At 52.3% G+C, this 26,363-nt stretch overlaps 1 protein-coding gene and 2 long non-coding RNA genes across 6 annotated transcripts; 2 read left to right on the top strand and 1 right to left on the bottom strand.

Annotated features, from left to right (window-relative positions):
- The first annotated feature begins 30 nt into the window (after positions 1-30).
- LOC146423532 (uncharacterized) lies at positions 31-1,054 on the top strand. Of its 4 annotated transcripts, XR_014847477.1 has the most exons (4): positions 31-327; positions 443-524; positions 576-783; positions 826-855. It is a non-coding gene; the product is annotated as an uncharacterized LOC146423532 (long non-coding RNA). The 4 variants fall into 4 exon arrangements; XR_014847476.1 differs by lacking the exons at positions 443-524; positions 826-855 and adding an exon at positions 984-1,054 and having other exon boundaries at positions 31-226; positions 546-689; XR_014847475.1 differs by lacking the exons at positions 443-524; positions 826-855 and adding an exon at positions 942-1,030 and having other exon boundaries at positions 31-226; positions 546-741.
- Positions 697-25,459, bottom strand: ATP4A (ATPase H+/K+ transporting subunit alpha). Its single transcript, XM_085044699.1, has 24 exons — positions 25,435-25,459; positions 21,535-21,618; positions 20,895-20,954; positions 19,723-19,926; positions 18,771-18,884; positions 18,191-18,325; positions 17,431-17,548; positions 16,316-16,584; positions 14,400-14,598; positions 13,598-13,707; positions 12,588-12,722; positions 10,492-10,672; positions 9,579-9,748; positions 8,762-8,898; positions 7,934-8,084; positions 6,949-7,117; positions 5,888-6,042; positions 4,218-4,341; positions 3,506-3,651; positions 3,287-3,420; positions 2,208-2,309; positions 1,477-1,568; positions 942-1,040; positions 697-741 (listed from the first exon to the last, which is right to left on the bottom strand). The coding sequence occupies exons 1-23, from the start codon at positions 25,444-25,446 to the stop codon at positions 1,012-1,014; spliced, it is 3,030 nt and encodes a 1,009-aa protein (XP_084900825.1). The 5' UTR covers positions 25,447-25,459; the 3' UTR covers positions 697-741; positions 942-1,011.
- Positions 5,401-6,376, top strand: LOC146423531 (uncharacterized). Its single transcript, XR_014847501.1, has 2 exons — positions 5,401-5,679; positions 5,723-6,376. It is a non-coding gene; the product is annotated as an uncharacterized LOC146423531 (long non-coding RNA).
- Positions 25,460-26,363: the final 904 nt, after the last annotated feature.

Genomic DNA, 26,363 nt, shown 5'->3' with positions numbered 1-26,363 from the left:
CTCGTAATGTCCCCAAAATGTCACCTGAGACCCCAAAAATGTCACCTGGGACCCCAAAATTGGGGGGAACAGGTGTGGGGAGGGGAAAGGGTTAAATCCAACACACCTGGACACACCTGGCAGGTCACCTGTGGCTTTATTTGGGGGGACAGGGTGGGACTGGGGAGTCTGCCGAGAGCTCAGGTGAGCTCCAGGTGAGTCCAGGTGAGTCCAGGTGAGTCCAGGTGTGTTCAGGGAGGATCCAGGTGTGTCTAGGTGAGTCCAGGTGAGTCCAGGTGAGTCCCAGGTGAGTCCTGAGAGGATCCAGGTGAGTCCAGATATATCCAGGTGAGTCCAGGGAGGATCCAGGTGTGTCCAGGTGTGTCCCAGATGAGTCCGGAGGTATCCAGGTGTATCCCAGGTGTCTCCAGGGAGGTTTCAGGTGTATCCCAGATGAGTCCAGGTGAGTCCAGGTGTGTTCTGGGAGGATCTAGGTGAGTCCAGGTGAGTCCAGGTGAGTCCCAGGTGTGTCCAGGTGAGTCCAGGTGAGTCTAGGTGTATCCCAGATGTGTCTGGGTGTGTCCAGGTGAGTCCAGGTGTGTTCAGGGAGGATCCAGGTGAGTCCAGGTGTGTCCAGGTGTGTCCAGGTGTGTCCCAGGTGAGTCCAGGGAGGATCCAGGTGAGTCCAGGTGAGTCCAGGTGTATCCCAGGTGAGTCCCAGGTGAGTCCAGATGTGTCCAAGTGAGTCCAGGGAGGATCCAGGTGTGTCTAGGTGAGTCCAGGTGTATCCCAGGTGTGTCCCAGGTGAGTCCAGGGAGGATCCAGGTGAGTTCCAGGTATGTACAGGTGAGTCCAGGGTGTATCCCAGGTGTGTCCAGGTGTGTCCCAGATGAGTCCAGGTGAGTCCAGGGAGGTTCCAGATGTATCCAGGTGAGTCCAGGTGTGTCCAGGGTGTATCCCAGATGTGTCCAAGTGTATCCCAGGTGTATCCAGGTGAGTCCCAGGTGAGTCCAGGTGTGCCCAGGTGAGTCCTCAGTAGTAAAGCTCCCGATCCCACCAACCTGGAAGAAAACCCAGACAGGTGAATGTGAGTGGGCGTGTCCCAGGTGTGAGTGGGCGTGTCCCAGGTGTATCCAGGTGTGTTCCAGGTGTGACTGGGCGTGTCCCAGGTGTGAGTGGGCGTGGCCAGGTGAGACTGGGTGTGTCCCAGGTGAGACTGGGCGTGTCCCAGGTGTGTCGATGGGCGTGGCCAGGAGTGACTGGGTGTGTCCAGGTGTGTCCCAGGTGTGAGTGGGCGTGGCCAGGAGTGACTGGGTGTGTCCCAGGTGTATCCAGGTGTGTCCCAGGTGAGACTGGGGGTGTCCAGGTGTGAATCGGCATGTCCCAGGTGTAGATGGGTGTGGCCCAGGTGTGGCCCAGGTGTGAGTGGGCGTGGCCAGGTGTGAGTGGGCGTGTCCCAGGTGTGTCGATGGGCGTGGCCAGGTGTGAGAGACTCACTGCCGGGGTGTCGCCGCACTCCGAGCTTCCGGATTTCGTCGTAGACGAGGATGAGGAGGCCGAAGGGCATGGGAACCAACCACCACTGGAACCTGCCGGGGAGACGGACAGGTGAGCACACCTGGGCAGGTGAGACACACCTGGGCATGGGAACCAACCACCACTGGAACCTGCCGGGGAGACAGACAGGTGAGCACACCTGGGCAGGTGAGCCACACCTGGGTGGGTCAGACACACCTGGACAGGTGAAATACACCTGGGTGGGTGAGATACACCTGGGCAGGTCAGACACACCTGGGCAGGTGAGGCACACCTGGGTGGGTCAGACAGGTGTGCAGGGAGAGGCCAGGAGGAGCCCAGGTGTTCCGGGGGATTCAGGTGTTTGGGGTTCCCAGGTGTTCCCAGGTATCCCTTGGGGTTCCCCAGGTGAGCTCAGGGTGTCCCCAGGTGATCAGGGCATCCCCAGGTGTGCTCATGGGGTCCCTAGGTGTGCTCAGGGTGTCCCTAGGTGTGCTCAGGGTGTCCCCAGGTGAGCTCAGGGTGTCCCCAGGTGATCAGGATGTCCCCAGGTGAGCTCAGGGTGTCCCCAGGTGATCAGGATGTCCCCAGGTGAGCTCAGGGTGTCCCCAGGTGAGCTCAGGGTGTCCCCAGGTGAGCCCAGGGTGTCCCCAGGTGATCAGGATGTCCCCAGGTGTGCTCAGGGTGTCCCCAGGTGAGCTCAGGTGCCTCACCTGATGGGCATGAAGTTGAAGACGTTGGGCATTCCTGGGCAGTAGCAGAGGAAGCAGCCAATGCACACCTGGAACACGATGGCGACCAGCAGGGTGCGGTTCCTGCGGAGAGAGAGACACACCTGGGCACTCACCTGGGCACTCACCTGGGCACACCTGGGCACTCACCTGGGCACACCTGTGTGTCACCTATGTCACCTGGGGTCTCACCTGTGTCACCTGGACACACCTGGGCACTCACCTGGGGACACCTGTGTGTCACCTGGGGCACCTGGACACTCACCTGTGTCACCTGGACACGCCTGGGCACTCACCTGTGTCACCTAGACACAATTGTGTGTCACCTGGGGCACCTGGACACACCTGGGCACTCACCTGTGTCACCCATTGCCAACCCATGGGTTTTGCCAATCAGCACATTGGCGATCTGACTGTACCTGTCTGTACCTGTCCATACCTGTCCACACTTGTCTGTACCTGCCTGTACCTGTCTGTACCTGTCCGTACCTGTCTGTACCTGTCTGTACCTGTCCGTACCTGTCTGTACCTGTCCGTACCTGTCCGTACCTGTCCATACCTGTCTGCACCTGTCCATACCTGTCCATACCTGTCCCAGGTGAGTTACCTGAACAATCCCTGCTGGAACAGCGACAATCTCCGCGTTTTGCGGATGAGCACGTCGGCGATCTGTCTGTACCTGTCTGTACTTGTCTGTACCTGTCTGTACCTGTCTGTACCTGTCTGTACCTGTCTGTACCTGTCTGTACCTGTCCGTACCTGTCCCAGGTGAGTTACCTGAGCAGCCCCTGCTGGAACAGCGATAACCGCCGCGTTTTGCGGATGAGCACGTCGGCGATCTGGCTGTACCTGTCTGTACCTGTCTGTACCTGTCTGTACCTGTCCGTACCTGTCTCAGGTGTATCCCCAGGTGAGTTACCTGAACAATCCCTGCTGGAACAAGGACAGTCTCCTGGTTTTCCTGATCAGCACGTCGGCGATCTGGCTGTACCTGTCTGTACCTGTCCGTACCTGTCTGTACCTGTCTCAGGTGTATCCCACACCTGTCCCAGGTGAGTTACCTGAACAATCCCTGCTGGAACAGCGACAATCTCCGTGTTTTCCTGATCAGCACGTCGGCGATCTGGCACATCTCGATGCTGATGAAGAACACGGTGTAACAGGTGTACTGCTGGTACCTGCGCTGCCCGAAGGTCTGCGGGGCGAGGGGCTCAGGTGAGCGCGGGGCGGGGCCAGGTGAGCCCCGGGGGGGGGAGGGGAGGGGAGGAGGCCACGCCCACCCATTGCTGGCCGTAGCTGTCCTGCAGCTCCTGGTCGTGTTGGTCCTCCCAGCGCGGCCGCAGGCCCAGGACCAGCAGTGGCCACCAGCCCTCCTGGGCCATGGCCACGAAATAGTCCGTGAACCCCGCGAAGGACTGGATCGCACCTGGACAGGTGAGACAGGTGAGACAGGTGAGAATGGGACAGGTGAGAGATGGACAGGTGAGAGTGAGAATGGCCCAGGACCAGCAGTGGCCACCAGCCCTCCTGGGCCATGGCCACGAAATAGTCTGTGAAACCCGCGAAGGACTGGATCGCACCTGGACAGGTGAGACAGGTGAGAGAGACAGGTGAGACAGGTGAGAGATGGACAGGTGAGAATGAGAATGGGACTGGATGGCACCTGGACAGGTGAGAGACGGACAGGTGAGAATGGCACAGGTGAGAAAGAGGGACAGGTGAGGGCAGGAGAGCTGTCCAGGTGTGTGAGAACCAAAGGTGTCCAGAGCTCCAATTCCAGGTGATGCATCCAGGTGAGACACACCTGGCCACACCCTCACCTACTCAGAATCACCAATAACCAGGTGAGACACACCTGGCCACACCCTCACCTGGCCACGCCCTCACCTACCCGGAAGTGTGAATCAACTCAGGTGAGACACACCTGGCCACGTGCTCACCTGTCCAGAATCCCCAATAACTCAGGTGAGACACACCTGGCCACGCCCTCACCTATCTGGAAGTAGGAGTACGCCGCCAGCGGCTCGTTGACCAATCGGTCGCGCCGAGGGTTCCGCGGCTTCAGGTGCATGATGTCGCTCTCGGCGCGTTCGTAGGCCAGCGACACCGAGGGGAACTGCGGCACAGGTGAGACAGGTGAGACAGGTGAGACAGGTGAGCACAGGTGAGACAGGTGAGCCCTGAGAGAGACCGAAATCTGCCCAATTTATCCCAAAATCCACCTGAGAGACACCAAAATACACCTGAGCGACACCGAGGGGAACTGCGGCACAGGTGAGACAGGTGAGACAGACAGGTGAGACAGGTGAGCACAGGTGAGCCCTGAGAGAGACTGAAATCTGCCCAATTTATCCCAAAATCCACCTGAGAGACACCAAAATACACCTGAGCGACACCGAGGGGAACTGCGGCACAGGTGAGACAGGTGAGACAGGTGAGCCCTGAGAGAGACCGAAATCTGCCCAAATTACCCCAAAATCCACCTGAGTGACACCAAAATCCACCTGAGTGACACCAAAATCCACCTGAGTGACACCAAAATACACCTGAGCGACACCGAGGGGAACTGCGGCACAGGTGAGACAGGTGAGACAGACAGGTGAGACAGGTGAGACAGGTGAGCCAGGTGAGCCCTGAGAGAGACCGAAATCTGCCCAAATTACCCCAAAATCCACCTGAGTGACACTAAAATGCACCTGAGAGACACCAAAATGCACCTGAGAGACACTGAGGGGAACTGCGGCACAGGTGAGACAGGTGAGCCAGACAGGTGAGACAGGTGAGACAGGTGAGCCCTGAGAGAGACCAAAATCTGCCCAATTTATCCCAAAATCCACCTGAGAGACACCAAAATACACCTGAGTGACACCGAGGGGAACTGTGGGACAGGTGAGACAGGTGGGACAGGTGAGGGGCTGGCCACGCCCACGCACCTGAGAAATCACAAAATCTGCCCAAAGAACCCCAAAATCCACCCAGAATAACCCCAAAATACACCTGAGAGACACCAAAATGCACCTGAGAGACACTGAGGGGAACTGCAGGACAGGTGAGACAGACAGGTGAGACAGGTGAGCACAGGTAAGCACAGGTGAGGGGCTGGCCACACCCATGCACCTGAGAAATCACAAAATCTGCCCGAAGAACCCCAAAATCCACCCAGAATGACCCCAAAATGCACCTGAGAAACACCGAAATACACCTGAGTGACACCAAAATGCACCTGAGAGACACCAAAACCACCCTGAAGACCTCTGGGTGTGATTTGGGGTGGAATTTTGGGGATTTTTGGATTCCCAGGTGTGCCCAGGTGAGCCCAGGTGTGCCCAGGTGTATCTCAGGTGTGCCCAGGTGACTCACGATGTCGGTGCAGAGCTCGATGAAGAGGATGGTGATGCAGCCCAGGTGATCATTGATTATTTGGGGTGGAATTTGGGGATTTTGGGGCTCTCAGGTGTATCTCAGGTGTATCCCAGGTGTATCCCAGGTGAGCCCAGGTGTGCCCAGGTGTGCCCAGGTGAGCCCAGGTGCACCAGGTGAACTCTCAATGAAGAGAATGGTGATGCAGCCCAGGTGATCAGTGATTATTTGGGGTGGAATTTTGGGATTTTGGAGCTCTCAGGTGTATCTCAGGTGTGCCCAGGTGAGCCCAGGTGACTCACGATGTCGGTGCAGAGCTCGATGAAGAGGATGGTGATGCAGCCCAGCGGCAGAGGGACGCTGCAGGTGATGTAGATCAGGTAAGGCGTCAGCTCAGGTATGTTCTTGGTCAAGGTGTAAGCGATCGACTTCTTCAGGTTGTCGAAAATCAGGCGGCCTGGGGGGGGGGAGGGGAAATCCCAAAAAATCCCCAAAAAATGAGTGGGCGTGGCTGGGAGGAATCCCCAAAAAATCCCCCAAAAAATCCTGAAAAAATCCCAAAAAAATCCCCCAAAAAATCCCCAAAAAAATCCCCCAAAAAATCCACCCAAAAAATCCACCAAAAAATCCCCAATAAAATCCCCCAAAAAATCCCCAAAAAATCCACCAAAAATCCCCAAAAAATCCCCAAAAAATCCCCCAAAAAATCCCCAAAAATCCCCCAAAAAATCCCCAAAAAATCCCCAAAAAAATCCCCCAAAAAATCCCCAAAAAATCCCCAAAAAAATCTCCCCAAAAATCCTGAAATTCGAGTGAAATTTGGATGAAATTTGGTCAAAAAACATTCAAAATTTGGTGTGAATTCATGGAAATTCAGAGCCAAAATTGACCCAAAATGACCCCAAATGTCCCCAAGTGTCCCCAAGTGTCCCCAGGTGTCACCCTGCTCAACGCCGGTGACAATGGAGGCAAAGTCTGACCCCAGAGTGACCCAAACTGACCCCAAACTGACCCCAAACTGACCCCAAACTCCCCAAAAATCACCCAAATTAACCCCAAAACTAACCGAAATTGATACAAATCGACCCCAAACTGTCCCCAAACCATCCCCAAAGTGTCCCCAGAGTGTCCCCAAATGTCCCCAAAGTGTCCCCAAAGTGTCCCCAGGTGTCACCCTGCTCAACACCAGTGACGATGGAGGCGAAGTTGTCATCCAGCAGGATCAAGTCTGACCCCAGAGTGACCCCAAACTGACCCCAAACTGACCCCAAACTCCCCAAAAATCACCCAAACTGACCTCAAAACTAACCCAAATCACTACAAACTGTCCCCAAACTGTCCCCAAACTGTCCCCAGGTGTCACCCTGCTCGACGCCGGTGACGATGGAGGCGAAGTTGTCGTCCAGCAGGATCATGTCCGCGGCGTTCTTGGCGGCGTCCGACCCCGCGATGCCCATGGCCACCCCGATGTCCGCTTTCTTCAGCGCCGGGGAGTCGTTCACGCCGTCACCTGTCACCGCCACGATGGCGCCCTGGGGACATTTGGGGACAGTGGGGGTGTTGGGGACATTTGGGGACATTGGGGATGTTGGGGATTTGGGGACATTGGGGACATTAATGGGGATTTGGGGACATTGGGGATACTGGACATTGGGGACATTGAGGACATTGGGGACATTGGGGATATTGGGGATATTTGGGGTGTTGGGGACATTGGGGACATTGGGGACATTGGGGACATTGGGGACATTGGGACATTTGGGGATGTTGGGGATGTTGGGGACATTAATGGAGATTTGGGGATGTTGGGGACATTGGGGACATTAATGGGGATTTGGGGACATTGCGGATGTTGGGGACGTTTGGGGACGTTGGGGATGTTGGGGACATTAATGGGGATTTGGGGATGTTGGGGACATTGGCGACAGTGTTGGGGACATTTGGGGACGTTTGGGGACATCACTGGACATTGGGGAGGTTGAGATTTGGGGGATTTTGTTGGGATTTTTTGTGATTTTTGGGAGATTTTTGGTGATTTTTGGTGATTTTTGATGAGTTTTGGTGATTCGGGGACATTGGGGACATTTGGGGACATTGGGGACATTGGGGACAGTTGGGGACATTTGGGGACATTGGGGACATTGGGGATTAATGGGGATGTTGGGGACGTTGGGGACATTTGGGATGTTGAGATTTTGTTGGGATTTTTGATGATTTTTGGTGATTTTTGGGGATTTGGGGACATTGGGGACATTAGGGACATTTGGGGATTTGGGGGGACATTGGGGATATTGGGGACATTTGGGGACATTGAGGGGAATTGGACATTTGTCCCCAAATGTCCCCACCAGGCGCTGGCAGCTCTCCACAATGACGAGTTTCTGCTGAGGTGAAGTTCTGGCGAAAACCATCTCGGGGTGACGAGAGAGCTGTTCCTGCAGCTCACCTGGCGACATGGCGGCCAGGTGTGCGCCCGTGATCACCTGAGCGCGGGCCTGCCTGGGGACAGAGACACCTGGGCAGTGTGACACACCTGGGACAGCCAGGGACACACCTGGAGTGTCACACACACACCTGAGAGTGTCACACACACAGACATGGCAGCCAGGTGCGCGCCCGTGATCACCTGGGCGCGGGCCTGCCTGGGGACATGGGGACAGGACAGGTGTGACACACCTGAGAGTGTCACACACACACCTGCAGTGTCACACACACACCTGGGCCAGCCAGGGACACACCTGGGAGTGTCACACACACACCTGGGAGTGTCACTCACACACCTGGATCCTGTCACACACCTGGCAGTGTCACACACCTGGCAGCATCCCACCTGGATTGTGTCACACACCTGGCAGTGTCACACACACACACCTGGGCAGTGTCCCACCTGGATTGTGTCACACACCTGGCAGTGTCACACACACACCTGGCAGTGTCCCACCTGGATTGTGTCACACACCTGTGCAATGTCACTCACACACCTGGGACAGCCAGGGACACATCTAGGCAGTGTGACACACCTGGGCAATGTCACACCTGGCAGTGTCACACACCTGGCAGTGTCACACACACACACCTGGGCAATGTCACACCTGGATTATGTCACACACCTGGGGGTGTCTGTCACTCACACACCTGGCAATGTCCCACCTGGTCCCACCTGCCAGGTGACTCACCTGGGGTCCACCTGCTCGATGGGCAGCCGCAGCCGCCTGGCCACCTCCTCGGGGGTCTCGCTGCCCTCCGAGATGATTCCCACGGCGGCCGCGATGGCCTTGGCCGTGATCGGGTGGTCACCTGTCACCATGATCACCTGCGGGACACCTGCGGGTCACCTGGGGCCACCTGGGGTCACCTGGGGCTCAGCTGGGGCTCACCTGGGGCTACTCTGGGGTCACCTGAGCTAACCTGCGGGTCACCTGGGGCTCAGCTGGGATCACCTGGAGCTCACCTGAGCTAACCTGAGGTCACCTGGGCTAACCTGGGGCTAACCTGGGGTCACCTGGGGCTGCTTGGATGGCATTGACCCCAAATCCCAAAATTCCTAAATTCCCAAAATCCCAAAATCCTTAAATCCCTAAATTCCTAAATTCCCAAATTCCTACATTCCTAAATTCCTGAATCCCATAATCCCTAAATCCCAAAATCCTTAAATCCCAAAATCCCAAAATCCTTAAATCCCTAAATTCCCAAATCCCTAAATCCCCAAATTCCTAAATTCCCAATGTCCCCAACATCCCCAACACCCCCAATGTCCCCAATATCCCCTCAATGTCCCCAATGTCTCCAATGATGTCCCCACTGTCCCCAATGTCCCTACCCGTATTCCCGCTGTCCGGCACTTGCGCACGGCCTGCGGCACGGTGGCCTTTGGATGGTCACTCATTCCCAATGTCCCCAACATCCCCAATGTCCCCAACATCCCCAATGTCCCCAGTGTCCCCAATGTCCCCAATGTCCCCAATGTCCCCAATGTCCCCTCAGTGTCCCTACCCGTATTCCCGCTGTCCGGCACTTGCGCACGGCCTGCGGCACGGTGGCTCTCGGCGGGTCGATGAGTGACACGAGGCCAGCGAAGCAAAGTCCCTGTGCCACCTCGGGGAGCGACTCGGGGTCCGTGCCCTTGGGGACAGTGCCGGCCGGCAGCCAGCGGGAGCAGAACCCTGGGGACAGCATTGGGGACATTGGGGACAGCATTGGGGACATTGGGGACATTGGGGACATCATTGGGGACATTGGGGTTATTGGGGACATTGGGGACAGTGCCGGCCGGCAGCCAGCGGGGACAGAACCCTGGGGACAGCAGGGGACATTGGGGACATTGGGGACATTGGGGATGTTGGGGACATTGGGGACATTGGGGACATTGGGGACATTGAGGACATTGGGGACATTGAGGACATTGAGGACATTGGGGACATTGGGGACATCATTGGGGACATCATTGGGGACATTGGGGACATCACTGGGGACAGTGCCAGCAGGCAGCCAGCAGGAGCAGAACCCTGGGGACAGCACTGGGGACATTGGGGACATTAAGGGGATGTTGGGGACAGCATTGGGGACATTGGGGACATCACTGGGGACATTGAGGGGACATTGGGGACATTAAAGGGACAGAAAGGAGGGGACAAAGGGGGAAGAGGTCCCACACCTCCCCCTCCCCCCACCTCAGGCCCCTCCCCCATTCCCGCCCCTCCCCCACTCCCCCAGCCCCTCCCCCACCTCAGGCCCCTCCCCCATTCCCGCCCCTCCCCCACTCCCCCAGCGCCATTCCCGCCCCTCCCCTCCCGCCCTCCCCACTCACCCAGCACTCTCTCGCCCCTCCCAGCTCGCCCCTCCCCCACTCACCCAGCCCCCACTCACCCCTCCCCCCCGCCCCTCCCCCACCCCCGCCCCTCCCCACTCACCCAGCACTCTCGCCCCTCCCCCAGCTCGCCATAGGCCTCCTCGAAGCTCTGAGTCCACTGAGGGTCCAGCGGCACCTCCTGCCCCCCCCGCAGCGCCCCCCGGCAGCGTTCCAGAACCTTCTCGGGAGCTCCCTTCAGCACCAGCAGCTGCCGAGAGCCGCAGTCGTGAACTGACACCTGGGACAGGTGAGAGATACAGCTGAGATACAGCTGAGATACACCTGAGATACACCTGAGATACACCTGACAGCCACTCGGGGCTCCCTTCAGCACCAGCAGCTGCCGCGAGCCGCAGTCGTGAACTGACACCTGGGACAGGTGAGAGACAGGTGTGACACACCTGGGACAGGTGAGAGACACACCTGGGATACACCTGAGATACACCTGAGACACCTGGATACACCTGACAGCCACTCGGGGCTCCCTTCAGCACCAGCAGCTGCCGAGAGCCGCAGTCGTGAACTGATACCTGCCGGACAGGTGAGAGACAGGTGTGACACACCTGGGATACACCTGAGATACAGGTGTGACACCTGAGATACACCTGCAATACACCTGACAGCCACTCGGGGCTCCCTTCAGCACCAGCAGCTGCCGAGAGCCGCAGTCGTGAACCGACACCTGCCGGACAGGTGAGAGATACACCTGAGATACACCTGGGATACACCTGGGATACACCTGGGATACACCTGGGATACACCTAACAGCTCCCTTCAGCACCAGCAGCTGCCGAGAGCCGCAGTCGTGAACTGACACCTGAGACAGGTGAGAGACAGGTGTGACACACCTGGGACAGGTGAGGGGACAGGTGTGACACACCTGGGATACAGCTGGGATACACCTGAGACACCTGAGACAGGTGAGACACAGATGTGACACACCTGGGATACACCTGAGATACACCTGAGACACCTGAGATAGGTGAGGGGACAGGTGAGACACACCTGGATGCACCTGGGATACACCTGACACACCTGGGACAGGTGAGACACAGGTGTGACACACCTGGGATACACCTGGGATACACCTGTCGTCAATCACCCACCAATCACGGATCAATCACCGATCGATCAATTAATCGATCAATCGATCGATCTCACCTGGAATTTGTTGGTGGAATTGAAAGGTAACTGTGCTTGTCAATCACCTGTCAATCACCCGTCAATCACCCTTCAATCACCAATCAATCACCCTTCAATCACTCATCAATCACTCACCAATCATGGATCAATCACGGATCAATCACCTGGAACTTGTTGCTGGAGTTGAAAGGTAGCTCAGTCCTGTCAATCACTCACCAATCACGGATCAATAATCAATCAATAATCGATCAATCACCTGGAACTTGTTGCTGGAGTTGAAAGGTAACTGTGCCCTGTCAGTCACCCGTCAATCACCAATCAATCACGGATCAATAATCTATCAATAATCGATCAATCACCTGGAACTTGTTGCTGGAGTTGAAAGGTAGCTGTGCCCTGTCAGTCACCCATCAATCACCAATCAATAATCGATCAATCACCTGGAACTTGTTGCTGGAGTTGAAAGGCAGCTCTGCCCTGTCAATCACTCACCAATCACGGATCAATAATCAATAATCAATCGATCTCACCTGGAACTTGTTGCTGGAGTTGAAAGGCAGCTCTGCCCTATCAATCACCCATCAATCAATCACGGATCAATAATCGATCAATCACCTGGAACTTGTTGCTGGAGTTGAAAGGTAGCTGTGCCTGTCAATCACCCATCAATCACTCACCAATCACTCACCAATCACGGATCAATAATCGATCAATCACCTGGAACTTGTTGCTGGAGTTGAAAGGCAGCTCTGCCCTGTCAATCACTCACCAATCACGGATCAATAATCAATCAATAATCGATCAGTCTCACCTGGAACTTGTTGCTGGAGTTGAAAGGTAGCTCAGCCCTGTCAATCACCCATCAATCACTCACCAATCACGGATCAATAATCAATAATCAATCGATCAGTCTCACCTGGAACTTGTTGCTGGAGTTGAAAGGTAACTCAGCCCTGTCAATCACCAATCAATCACGGATCAATAATTAATAATCAATCGATCAGTCTCACCTGGAACTTGTTGCTGGAGTTGAAAGGTAGCTCTGCCACCTTCGGCTGGCGCCCCCTAGCGGCGGTCACTGACCCCACTGTCGCCTCGGCGAACTTGAGCAGAGCTGTCTCTGACGCGTCACCGATGACGTCACGCTGGGGGCGGGGCCGCCGTCAGGGACACGCCCACCTGCCCGCCCCTCCCAGGGGAGCTCCCAGTTTGTCCCAGTAGCTCCCAGTGCCTCCCAGTTCCCTCCCAGTAACTCCCAGTTTATCCCAGTTCCCTCCCAGTTTATCCCAGTTCATCCCCAGTTCATTCCCAGTGCCTCCCAGTTTATCCCAGTTCCCTCCCAGTAACTCCCAGTTCATTCCCAGTTCATTCCCAGTTCATTCCCAGTGCCTCCCAGTAACTCCCAGTTTATCCCAGTGCCTCCCAGTTCATTTCCAGTTCATTTCCAGTTCATTCCCAGTTACCTCCCAGTTTATCCCAGTAACTCCCAGTTCATTCCCAGTTTATCCCAGTTTATCCCAGTAACTCCCAGTTTAACCTAGTGCCTCCCAATGCCTCCCAGTTCATTCCCAGTGCCTCCCAGTTCATTCCCAGTTTATCCCAGTTCCCTCCCAGTAGCTCCCAGTAACTCCCAGTTTATCCTAGTTCATTCCCAGTTCATTCCCAGTTCATTCCCAGTGCCTCCCAGTTTATCCCAGTAACTCCCAGTTTATCCCAGTTCCATCCCAGTTCATTCCCAGTCCCTCCCAGTCCCTCCCAGTTTATCCCAGTAACTCCCAGTTTATCCCAGTTTATCCCAGTTCATTCCCAGTTCATTCCCAGTCCCTCCCAGTTTATCCCAGTAACTCCCAGTAACTCCCAGTTTATCCCAGTTTATCCCAGTGCCTCCCAGGTCATTCTCAGTTTATCCCAGTAACTCCCAGTAACTCCCAGTGCCTCCCAGTTCCTCCCCAGTTCCTCCCAGTTCCCTCCCAGTCCCTCCCAGTCCCTCCCAGTCCCTCCCAGTGCCCCCAGTGCCCACCTGGGCCACAGGTACGTCGTCCTGGCCAGGTTTGAACTGGGCGCGGTTGCACAAGGTGATCACCTGGCTCAGCATCGCCCAGGTCTCTGACGATTGGTCGAAGCTCTGACCTGGGGAGGACAGGTGAGCTCACCTGGGGGGTCCAGGTGTGGTTCCAGGTGTGAATCCAGGTGAGGATCCAGGTGAGGATCCAGGTGTGGAGCCAGGAGATATGAGATGGATCCAGGTATGACTCCAGGTGTGAGCAGGAGATTTGGGGTGGATCCAGGTGTGAATCCAGGTGTGGACCCAGGTGAGGAGCCAGGTGCAGATCCAGGAAATTTGGGATGGATCCAGGTGAGGATCCAAGTGAGGATCCAGGTGTAGATCCAGGTAGAGATCCAGGTGTAGATCCAGGTGAGGATCCAGGAGATTTGGGGTGGATCCAGGTGAGGATCCAGGAGATTTGGGGTGGATCCAGGTGAGGATCCAGGTGTGGATCCAGGTGTGAGCAGAAGATTCAGGGTGGATCCAGGTGTGAATCCAGGTGAGGATCCAGATGTGGATCCAGGAAATTTATGATGGATCCAGGTGAGGATCCAGGTGAGGATCCAGGAAATTTGGGATGGATCCAGGTGTGGATCCAGGTGTGAGCAGGAGATTTGGGGTGGATCCAGGTGCCCAGGTGTGCCCCAGGTGCCCCCAGGTGTGCCCCAGGTGTGCCCCAGGTTTGCCCAGGTGCCCCCAGCTGCCCCCAGCTGCCCCCAGCTGCCCCCAGCTGCCCCCAGGTGTGCCCAGGTGTTCCCCCAGGTGCGCCGCCCACCCGACTGGTCCTCGGTGGTGTCGGCCGCGTGGATCTTGTCGTCGAACCACAGGTGAGCGACGGTCATCCTGTTCTGGGTCAGCGTCCCGGTCTTGTCCGAGCAGATGACCGACGTCGAGCCCAAGGTCTCCACGGCCTCCAGGTTCTTCACCACGCAGTTCTTGCTGGCCAGCCGCTTGGCCGTCAGCGACAGGCACACCTGGACAGGTGAGGGGGGAGTTAGGGAGAGGTACACCTGGCCAGGTGAGGGTTGGGTTAGGGAGAGGTACACCTGGGCAGGTGAGGGGGTGGGTTAGGGAGAGGTACACCTGACCACCATGCAGTTCTTGCTGGCCAGCCGCTTGGCCGTCAGCAACAGGTACACCTGGGCAGGTGAGGGGTTGGGTTAGGGAGAGACACACCTGGGCAGGTGAGGGGGTGGTCAGTTAAAGGCTCAGCTGGCCAGGTGAGGGTGTGGTCAGTTAAAGGCACACCTGGCCAGGTGATGGGTTGGGTTAGGGAGAGACACACCTGGGCAGGTGAGGGGGGTGGTCAGTTAAAAGCACACCTGGGCAGGTGAGGATCAATGGGGTCAATGAGATCAATAGGATCAAGGAGATCAAGGAGATCAGTGGGGTCAATGGGGTCACTGGGGTCAATAGGATAAATGGGATCAGTGAGATCAATGGGGGTGGATGGTGTCAATGGAGTCAATGGAATCAATGGGGTCAATGAGGTCAATGAGGTCAATGGAGTCAATGGGGTTAATGGGATCAATGGAGTCAATGGGGTCACTGAAGTCAATGGAATCAATGGGGTTAATGAGGTCAATGGCATCAATGGAGACAATGGGATCAATGGGGTCAATGGGATCAATGGGGTCAATGGAGTCAATGGGATCAATGGGGTCAATGGAATCAATGGGATCAATGGAGTCAATGGAGTCAATGGGGTCAATGGGGTTAATGAGGTTAATGAGCTCAGTGGGATCAATGGGGTCAATGGTGTCAGTGGGGGTCAATAGGGCACATGGGATCAATGGTGTTAATGGGGTTAATGGGATCAATAGGATCAATGTGGTCAACGGGGTCAATGAGACCAATGGAGTCGATGGGGTCAATGGGGCCAATGGGATCAGTGGTGTTAATGGAGGCAATGGGATCAATGGGGTCAATGGGATCAATGGGATCAATAGGATCAATAGGATCAATGGGATCAATGGGAGTCAATGAGGTCAATAGGATCAATGGGGTCAATGGGATCAGTGCCATCAATGGTGTCAACATTAACAACCCACTAAATCCTGACTCCACCTGTCCCCAGGTATATCCCCAGCTATATCCCCACCTGTCCCCAGGTGTGTCCCCAGCTGTATCCCCAGCTGTATCCCCACCTGTCCCCTGCTATGTCCCCAGCTGTGTCCCCAGGTGTATCCCCAGGTGTATCCCTACTTGTATCCCCACCTGTCCCCACCTGTCCCCAGCTATATCCCCACCTGTCCCCAGGTATATTCCCAGGTGTATCCCCACCTGTATCCCCAGGTATATCCCCACCTGTCCCCACCTGTCCCCACGTGTATCCCCACCTGTCCCCAGGTATATCCCCACCTGTCCCCACCTGTCCCCAGCTGTATCCCCACCTGTCCCCAGGTGTATCCCCACCTATATCCCCACCTGTCCCCACCTGTCCCCAGGTGTGTCCCCAGCCATATCCCCACCTGTCCCCAGGTATATCCCCACCTGTCCCCAGCTATATCTCCACCTGTCCCCAGGTATATTCCCAGCCATATCCCCACCTGTCCCCAGGTGTATCCCCACCTGTCCCCAGGTATATCCCCAGCTGTGTCCCCAGGTATATCCCCACCTGTCCCCAGGTGCATCCCCAGGTGTATCCCCACCTGTCCCCAGGTATATCCCCACCTGTCCCGCTGTCCATACCGTGACGGTGGCCAGCAGCCCCTCGGGCACGTAGGCCACCACGATGGCCATGAAGAAGACCATGGCGCGCAGGAAGGGGTAGCCGATGACCATGGCCACCACGAAGAAGGTCGCCCCGAAGAGCACGGCCAGCCCGGCGATGATGTCCACAAAGTGCTCGATCTCCACGGCGATCGGCGTCTTCTCGTTCTCCACGCCCGACGCCAGGCTGGCGATGCGCCCGATGGTGGTGCGGTCACCTGTGCTGATCACCAGCCCCGTGGCCGTACCTGGGCACAGGTGAGGGGGTGAGCGGGGGAGGGGGTTGGGGGGACAGGTGGGGATTGGGGGTCCAGGTGAGGCTCAGGTGTGGATTGGAGGTTCAGGTGGGGATTGGGGATCCAGGTGAGGCTCAGGTGTGGGTGGGTGAGGATTGGAGGTCCAGGTGAGGCTCAGGTGAGATTGGAGATCTAGGTGAGAATTGGGGATCCAGGTGTGGCCAGGTGAGGATTGGGATCCAGGTGGGGATTGGGGATCCAGGTGGGGCTCAGGTGTGGGTGGGTGGGGATTGGAGGTCCAGGTGGGGCTCAGGTGGGGATTGGGGATCCAGGTGGGGATTGGGGATCCAGGTGAGGCTCAGGTGAGATTGGAAGTCCAGGTAGGGATTGGGGATCCAGGTGAGGCTCAGGTGAGATTGGAGATCTAGGTGAGAATTGGGGATCCAGGTGACGCTCAGGTGAGATTGGAGGTCCAGGTAGGGATTGGGGATCCAGGTGGGGATTGGAGGTCCAGGTGGGGATTTGGGATCCAGGTGAGGCTCAGGTGTGGCCAGGTGGGGATTGGAGGTCCAGGTGGGGATTGGGGGTCCAGGTGAGGCTCAGGTGTGGGTGGGTGGGGATTGGAGGTCCAGGTGGGGCACAGGTGGGAGCCTGAGCTCCAGGTGAGCCCCCAGCCCAGGTGAGTCCCCCAGGTGTGTCCCCAGGTGAGCCCCCAGGTGAGTTCCGTGAGCCCTGGGTGAGCCCCTAGCCCAGGTGAGTCCCCAGGTGAGTCCCAGGTGTATCCCAAATCCCAGGTGAGCCCCAGGTGTATCCCCCAGCCCAGGTGAGCCCCAGGTGAGCCCCAGGTGAGTCGCTCACCCTCCAGGCACATGGTGGAGAAGAAGGCGATGTTCTTGGTCTCCAAAGGTGAGTCGTGGCTGCACTCAGGTGAGCGCGACTGCGGCTCTGACTCACCTGTCAGCGAGGAGTTGTCCACCTGAGGGCAGGTGAGTGACCTCTGCTCACCTGAGCCTCCTGGGGACTGCCCAGGTGTGCCCAGGTACCCCCAGGTGTGTTACAGGTGTGTCCCAGGTACCCCCAGGTGTGTTACAGGTGTGCCAAGGTGTGGACAGGTGTGTCCAGGTGTGTCCCAGGTGTGCCCAGGTGTGCCCAGGTGAGTCCCAGGTGTATCCCAGGTGTGTCCCAGGTGTTCCCAGGTGTACCCCATGTGCGCCCAGGTGTTCCCAGGTGTGCCCAGGTGTCCCCAGGTGTACTACAGGTGTACCCAGGTGTGCCCAGGTGTATCCCAGGTGTGCCCAGGTGTGTTCCAGGTGTGTCCAGGTGTGCCCAGGTGTGCCCAGGTGTGTTCCAGGTGTGTCCAGGTGTGCCCAGGTGTGCCCAGGTGTGTTCCTCCCCTGTCCCAGGTATGTCACTGTTCCTCCAGGTGTGTTACCTGTCCCAGGTATGTCCCCAGGTGTGTTCCAGGTTCCCCCAGGTGTATCCCAGCTGTGCCCAGGTGTGCCCAGGTGTACCCAGGTGTGCTCAGGTATATCCCAGGTGTGCCCAGGTGTATCTCAGGTGTCCCCAGGTATATCCCAGGTGTCCCCAGGTGTACCCCAGGTGCCCCCAGGTGCCTCACCTTGCAGCCCTGCGCCGTCAGCACCCTGATGTCGGCAGGTACTCTGTCGCCACCTTTGATCTCCACCAGGTCACCAACCACCAGCTCATTTGCATTGATTTGCATCTTGGCTCCGCCCCGAACCACCGTGGCTTGCTGGGACAGGTGAGGGACACAGGTGAGACCCTCAGGTGTGCAGCTGAGACCTCAGGTGAGCAGGTGAGGCCCCAGGTGTGCAGGTGTGGGACACAGGTGAAGAACACAGGTGAGACCCTCAGGTGAGCAGGTGAGGAACACAGGTGAGACCTTCAGGTGAGACCCTCAGGGGAGCAGGTAAGACCCCAGGTGAGCAGGTGAGACCCTCAGGTGTGCAGGTGAGGGACTCAGGTGAGCAGGTGAGGGACACAGGTGTGTTCCCAGCCCAGGTGTGTCACTCAGCCCAGGTGTGTCACTCGGCCCAGGTGTGTGTCACTCAGCCCAGGTGAGTCCCCCAGGTGTGTTCCCCGGCCAGGTGTGTCACTCAGCCCAGGTGTGTTCCCCAGCCAGGTGTGTTCCCCGGCCAGGTGAGTCCCCCAGGTGTGTCCCGGGCAGGTGAGCTCACCTGCGGCACCAGGTTCTTGAAGCTGGCGATGATGTTGGTGCTTTTGAACTCCTGGTAGTAACCGAAGCATCCGGTGACAACGACGACGGCGATGAGAGCCACGGCCAGGTACAGCTGGGACAGGTGAGACAGACAGGTGGGACAGGTGAGACAGGTGGGACAGCTGGGACAGGTGAGACAGACAGGTGGGACAGGTGAGACTGGGACAGGTGGGACAGGTGGGACAGGTGAGAGAGACAGGTGGGACAGGTGAGGGACAGGTGAGAGAGACAGGTGGGACAGGTGAGATTGGAACAGGTGAGAGACAGGTGGGAGGGGTGGGATTGGGACAGGTGAGACAGGAGACAGGTGGGATAGGTAGGAGAGGTGAGACAGATGAGGGACAGGTAGGACAGGTGAGATTGGGACAGGTGAGACAGGTGGGACAGGTAGCAGAGGTGAGACAGGTGAGGGACAGGTGAGACAGGTGAGATTGGGACAGGTGCTCTGCCCTTCCTTTGGAAGGTCCTGGTTCCCTCCCAGGTGTCCCCAGGTGTGCCCAGGTGTATCCCAGGTGTACCCAGGTGTACCCAGGTGTGCCCAGGTGTGCCCAGGTGTGCCCAGGTGTGTCCCACTCACATTATCAGAGCTCCCGGTGTCACCCTCGCCCTCCTGGACCCCGTAGGCTATCAGGCAAATGGCTGCTGCCACCCACATCAGGCACTGCAGCCCCCCAGGTGTATCCCAGGTGTGTATCCCAGCCCCTCAGGTGTGCCCAGGTGAGTTCCCAGGTGTGTCCCACTCACATTATCAGAGCTCCCGGTGTCACCCTCGCCCTCCTGGACGCCGTAGGCTATCAGACAAATGGCCGCTGCCACCCACATCAGGCACTGCAGCCCCCCAGGTGTATCCCAGGTGTATCCCAGGTGTATCCCAGGTGTGCCCAGGTGTATCCCAGGTGTATCTCACGTACATTGTCCGAGCTCCCGGTGTCACCCTCGCCCTCCTGGACCCCGTAGGCGATCAGACAGATGGCCGCTGCCACCCACATCAGGCACTGCAGCCCCCCGGCCAGCTGCCGCCCGAACTTGACGCACTCGGGGGTCCCGCGGGGGGGGCGCAGCTCGTTGGGGCCGTCGCGGAGCAGGCGCTCGGCGGCCGCGGCTTCGCACAGACCCTGAAGGGTTAATGGGGTCAGTGGGATCGATATCTGATCAATGGGATAGATATCTGATCAATGGGATCAATATCTGATCAATGGGATCAATATGGGATCAATGGGATCAATACAGGATCAATGGGGTGAAGCTCATTGGGGCCGTCGCGGAGCAGGCGCTCGGCGGCCGCGGCCTCGCACAGACCCTAAGGGGTTAATGGGATCAATATCTGATCAATGGGATCAATATCTGATCAATGGGGTGAAGCTCGTTGGGGCCGTCACGGAGCAGGCGCTCGGCAGCCGCGGCCTCGCACAGACCCTAAAGGGTTAACAGGATCAACAGAATCAATATTTGATCAATGGGATCGATATGGGATCAATGGGATCAATACAGGATCAATGGGGTGAAGCTCATTGGGGCCGTCGCGGAGCAGGCGCTCGGCGGCCACAGCTTCGCACAGACCCTAAGGGGTTAATGGGGTCAGTATGTGATCAATGGGATCAGTGGGATCAATATCTGATCAATAGGGTCACTATGGGATCAATGGGATCGATATGGGATCAATGGGATCAACTGAGTTAATGGGATCAATAGGATCAATAGGATCAATGGGAACAATGGGATCAATACGATCAATAGGATCAATATGGGATCAATAGGATCAATATGGGATCAATGGCATCAATAGGATCAATGGCATCAATGGGATCAATACAATCAATAGGACCAATAGGATCAATGGGATCAATGGCATCAATAGGATCAATGGGATCAATGGGATCAATAGGATCAATAGGATCAATGGCATCGATATCTGATCAATGGGATCAATAGGATCAATGGAGTTAATGGGACCAACAGGACCAATAGGACCAATACAATCAATGGGATCAATATGGGATCAATACGATCAATGGGATCAATATGGAATCAATATGGGACCAATACAATCAATATGATCAATAGGTTATCGGTTATTGATCACCTCGGTGGCGCTGGTGTTGTACTTCAGCTCGAGATCCTTGATGTCCAACTTGTGATCATCCTGGGGAGAGAGAGCGGGAGTGCGACCAGTATGGACCAGTACGGACCAGTATAAACCAGTATGGACCAGTATGGACCAGTATGGACCAGTATGGACCAGTATAAACCAGTATGGACCGGTATAGACCAGTACGGACCAGTACGGACCGGTATGGACCAGTATGGACCAGTATGGACCAGTATGGACCAGTATAAACCAGTATAAACCAGTACGGACCAGTACGGACCAGTATGGACCAGCATGGACCAGTACAGACCAGTACAGCCTTCCAGTTCCCTCCCAGTCCCTCCCAGTCCAATCCCAGTTCCATCCCTGTTCAATCCCAGTATAAACCAGTTCCATTTTCACCCCCAAAATCCCCATTTTTCACCCCAAAACCGCCCCGTTTTCTCCTCCCAGTCCCTCCCAGTACAAACCAGTATATCCCAGTTCCCTCCAGTCCCTCCCAGTTCCATCCCAGTACAAACCAGTTCCATTTTCACCCCCAAATCCCCATTTTTCACCCCAAAATCCCCATTTTTCACCCCAAAACCGCCCGGTTTTCTCCTCCCAGTCCCTCCCAGTATAAACCAGTACAAACCAGTTCCATCTCCCGTTTCATCTCCTCCAGTCTCTCTCTGCCCTTGCGGCCCCGCTTGGGGGGAGGGGCGCTCAGCTCCAGCCGCTGGGGGGAGGGGCGAGTCAGGGGGGGAGGGGCGGAGGGATCTCCCCTCCCCCTCCCCAATTTTAATCAATTTTTTATCAATTTATATCATTTTTAAATCAAATTTTTATCAATTTTTCTCAATTTTTCCTCATTTTCTTCTCAATTTTTTCTCAATTTTTCCTCAAATTTTTCTCAACTTTCCTCATTTTTTTCTCATTTTTTCCTCAATTTTTCCTCATTTTTTCTCAAATTTTTCCTCAAATTTTCCTCATTTTTTCCTCAAATTTTCCTCATTTTTTCCTCAAATTTTCCTCAAATTTTCCTCAAATTTTCCTCATTTTTTTCTCAATTTTTCCTCAATTTTTCTCCATTTCTTCTCATTTTTTCGTCCATTTTTTCACATTTTTCCCTCAATTTTTCCTCAATTTTTTCCTCAATTTTTTCCTCAAATTTTTCCCATTTTTTCCTCATTTTTCCTCATTTTTCCCTCAAATTTTCCTCATTTTTTTTCTCAATTTTTTCTCAATTTTTCCTCAATTTTTCCTCAATTTTTGTCATTTTTCCTCAATTTTTTTCTCATTTTTTCCTCAATTTTTCCTCAATTTTCCTCAATTTCTTCTCAATTTTTCTCATTTTTTCCTCAATTTTTCCTCAATTTTTCTCAAATTTTTCCTCAAATTTTCCTCAAATTTTCCTCATTTTTTTCCTCAAATTTTCCTCAATTTTTCCTCAATTTTTCTCCATTTCTTCTCATTTTTTCGTCCATTTTTTCACATTTTTCCCCTCAATTTTTTCCTCAAATTTTTCCCATTTTTTCCTCATTTTTCCCTCAAATTTTCCTCAATTTTTTCTCAATTTTTCCTCAATTTTTCCTCAATTTTTGTCATTTTTCCTCAATTTTTTCTCATTTTTTCCTCATTTTTCTCAAATTTTCCCTCAAATTTTCCTCATTTTTTTTCTCAATTTTTCCTCAAATGTTCCTCAAATTTTCCTCAATTTTTCTCCATTTCTTCTCATTTTTTCCTCCATTTTTTCCTCAATATTTCCTCAATTTCTTCTCAATTTTTCTCATTTTTTCCTCATTTTTCTCTCATTTTTTCCTCCATTTTTTCCTCAATTTCATCTCAATTTTTCTCATTTTTTCCTCCATTTTTTCCTCAATATTTCCTCAATTTCTTCTCAATTTTTCTCATTTTTTCCTCATTTTTCTCTCATTTTTTCCTCCATTTTTTCCCAATTTCTTCTCAATTTTTCTCATTTTTTCCTCATTTTTTCCTCAATATTTCCTCAATTTCTTCTCAATTTTTCTCATTTTTTCCTCAATTTTTCTCCATTTTTTCTCAATTTTTCCTCATTTTCTTCTCAATTTTTCCTCAATTTTTTCTCATTTTTTCCTCAACTTTTCCTCATTTTTTCCTCAATTTCTTCTCAATTTTTCTAATTTTTTTCCTCAATTTTTCTCCATTTCTCCCCCATTTCCTCAACTTCTCAATTTTCCTCAATTTCCCGCAATTTCTCCCCAATTTCAATTTCTCCTCAATTTTCCCAATTTCCTCCCAATTTCTCTCCCTTTCCCATTTTCCCCCAATTTTCCCAATTTCTCCCCAAATTCCTCAAATTCTCAATTTTCCTCAATTTCTCAATTTTCCTCAATTTCTGAAATTTCCTCAATTTCTCCCCAATTTTCTCCATTTCTCCACAATTTCAATTTCTCAATTTTCCCCAATTTCTCAATTTGAATTTCTCAATTTTCCTCAATTTCTCCCCAATATTTTCCCAATTTTCTCCCCAATATTTCCTCATTTTCTCCCCAATTTTTCTCAATTTCTCCCAATTTTTTCTCAATTTCCCCAATTTCCTCCCAATTTCTCTCCCTCCCTTTCCCCTTTCCCCCCAATTTTCCCAATTTCTCCCAATTTCTCCCCAATTTCCTCCATTTCTCCATTTTCCTCCATTTCTCAATTTTCCTCAATTTCTCCATTTTCCCAATTTCTCCCCAATTTCCTCCATTTCTCCCCAATTTTTCCTCAATTTCTCCATTTTCCTCAATTTTCCCAATTTTTCCTCAATTTCTCCCCAATTATTTTCTCCATTTCTCCTCAATATTACTAAAATTTTCCTCAATTTTTCCTCCATTCCTTCTCCATTTCTCCCCAATTTCCTCAATTTCTCCTCAATTTTCCTCAATTTCTCAATTTCAATTTCTCCCCAATTTCCTCAATTTTTCCCCAATTTTTTCTCAATTTCTCCTCAATTTCTCCCCAATTTTCCCAATTTCTCCCCAATTTTCTCAATTTCTTAAATTTCCTCAATTTCTCAATTTCCATTTCTCCCCAATTTCCATTTTCTCCTCAATTTTTCTCAAATTTTCCCCAATTTTTCCCAATTTCTCCTCAATTTCTCCCCAATTTTCCCAATTTCTCCCCAAATTTCCCCAATTTCCTCCCGATTTCTCTCCCTCCCTTTCCCATTTCCCCCCAAATTTCCCAATTTCTCCCAATTTCTCCCCAATTTCCTCCATTTCTCAATTTTCCTCAATTTCTCAATTTTCCTCAATTTCTCCATTTTCCTCAATTTTCCCAATTTTTCCTCAATTTCTCCCCAATTATTTTCTCCATTTCTCCTCAATATTACTAAAATTTTCCTCAATTTTTCCTCCATTCCTTCTCCATTTCTCCCCAATTTCCTCAATTTCTCCTCAATTTTCCTCAATTTCTCAATTTCAATTTCTCCCCAATTTCCTCAATTTTTCCCCAATTTTTTCTCAATTTCTCCTCAATTTCTCCCCAATTTTCCCAATTTCTCCCCAATTTTCTCAATTTCTCAAATTTCCTCAATTTCTCAATTTCCATTTCTCCCCAATTTCCATTTCTCCTCAATTTTTCTCAAATTTTCCCCAATTTTTCCCAATTTCTCCTCAATTTCTCCCCAATTTTTCTCATTTTTTCCCCAATTTCCTCAATTTCTCCCCAAATTTCCCCAATTTCCTCCCAATTTCTCTCCCTCCCTTTCCCATTTTCCCCCAATTTCCTCAATTTCTCCATTTTCCTCAATTTCTCAATTTTCCTCAATTTCTCAATTTTCCCAATTTCTCCCAATTTTCCTCAATTTCTCCCCAATATTTTCACAATTTTCTCCCCAATATTTCCTCAATTTCTCCCCAATTTTTCTCATTTTTTCCCCCAATTTCCTCAATTTCTCCCCAATTTTCCCAATTTCTCCCCAATTTTCCCCAATTTCTCCCCAATTTCTCTCCCTCCCTTTCCCATTTTCCCCCAAATTTCCCAATTTCTCCCAATTTCTCCCCAATTTCCTCAATTTCTCAATTTTCCTCAATTTCTCCATTTTCCCAATTTCTCCCCAATTTCCTCCATTTCTCCCCAATTTCCTCAATTTCTCAAATTTCCCCAATTTTCCCAATTTTTCCTCAATTTCTCCCCAATTTTCTCCATTTCTCCTCAATATTACTCAAATTTTCCTCAATTTTTCTCAATTTTTTCCCCAATTTCCTCAATTTCTCCCCAATTTTCCCCAATTTCCTCCCAATTTCTCTCCCTCCCTTTCCCATTTTCCCCCAATTTCCTCAATTTCTCTATTTTCCTCAATTTCTCCATTTTCCTCAATTTCTCAATTTTCCTCAATTTCTCCCCAATTTTTCTCAATTTTCTCCCCAATATTTCCTCATTTTCTCCCCAATTTTTCTCAATTTCTCCCCAATTTTTCCCAATTTCTCCCAATTTCTCCCCAATTTTTCTCATTTTTTTCCCAAATTTCATCAATTTCTCCCCAATTTTTCCCAATTTCTCCCAATTTCTCCCCAATTTCCTCACTCACCTCTTTCCCCATGCTCTCTCCCAGTCCCTCCCAGTCTCTCCCAGTTCCCTTTTATTCCCGAGGCTCCTCCCCAAGGTGACACCTGAGGGACACCTGAGGGACACCTGAGGGTCACCTGCCGACTTTCCCCTTTTTTTTTGGGAATTTTCCCGAATTTTTTTTGGGAATTTTCCCTCATTATTAACAATTTTTCCTCTTTTTTTTGGGTTTTTCCCCCTTTTTTTTTGAATTTTCCAGATTTTTAAAAAATTTTCCTTTTTTTTTTGGCATTTTCCCGATTTTTTTTTAATTTTCCCGAATATTTTTTGAATTTTCCCGACTTTTCAAAAATTTTTCCTCTTTTTTGGGAATTTTCCGAATTTTTTTGAATTTTTTTTCAATTTTCCCGATTTAAAAATTTTCTCTTTTTTTTAAAAATTTTTCCTCTTTTTTTGGGGAATTTTCCCATTTTTCGGGGAATTTTCCCCTTTTTTTGGGAATTTTCCCGAATATTTTAAAAATTTTCCCTCATTAAAAAAAAAAAATTCCCTTTTTTTGGGGGTAATTTTTTGGGGGGGAATTTCCCGAATTTTTTGGGGGAATTTTCTCGATTTTTAAAAAAAATTTTCCCGATATTTTTCTAATTTTCCCTAATTTTTAAATTATTTTCCTTTTTTTTTTTAATTTTCCCGATTTTTAAAAAAAAATTTCATTTTAAATTTTTTTTCCTTTTTTTGAGGGGGAATTTTCCCGAATTTTTTTTTTAATTTTCCAATTTTTTTCCTTTTCCTCCTTTTTTTGGGGTTTTTTCCCCCATTTTTTTGGGGGAATTTTCCCGATTTTTTTTTTAATTTTCCCAATTTTTTTTTAATTTTCCCAATTTTTTTTAAATTTTCCCGATTTTTAAAAATTTTTCCCTAATTTTAAAATTATTTTCCTCTTTTTTGTTT

This window comes from Lichenostomus cassidix, unplaced genomic scaffold (assembly GCF_008360975.1).
Source record: "Lichenostomus cassidix isolate B80296 unplaced genomic scaffold, HeHo_3.0 HiC_scaffold_37, whole genome shotgun sequence".
In the NCBI taxonomy this organism is placed as follows: domain Eukaryota; kingdom Metazoa; phylum Chordata; class Aves; order Passeriformes; family Meliphagidae; genus Lichenostomus; species Lichenostomus cassidix.
The sequence above is the reverse complement of the archived record's forward strand: the minus strand, read 5'-3'. Positions and strand labels throughout refer to the sequence as shown.

Excerpts from the sequence above, each read along its gene's own strand:
- ATP4A (XM_085044699.1), bottom strand. Across the intron at positions 10,673-12,587 it reads ACTCCAGCAACAAGTTCCAG|GTGTCAGTTCACGACTGCGG; the intron begins GTGAGACTGATC and ends CACCTGTCCCAG. Across the intron at positions 1,041-1,476 it reads AGTGCGGCGACACCCCGGCA|GTTGGTGGGATCGGGAGCTT; the intron begins GTGAGTCTCTCA and ends GTTTTCTTCCAG.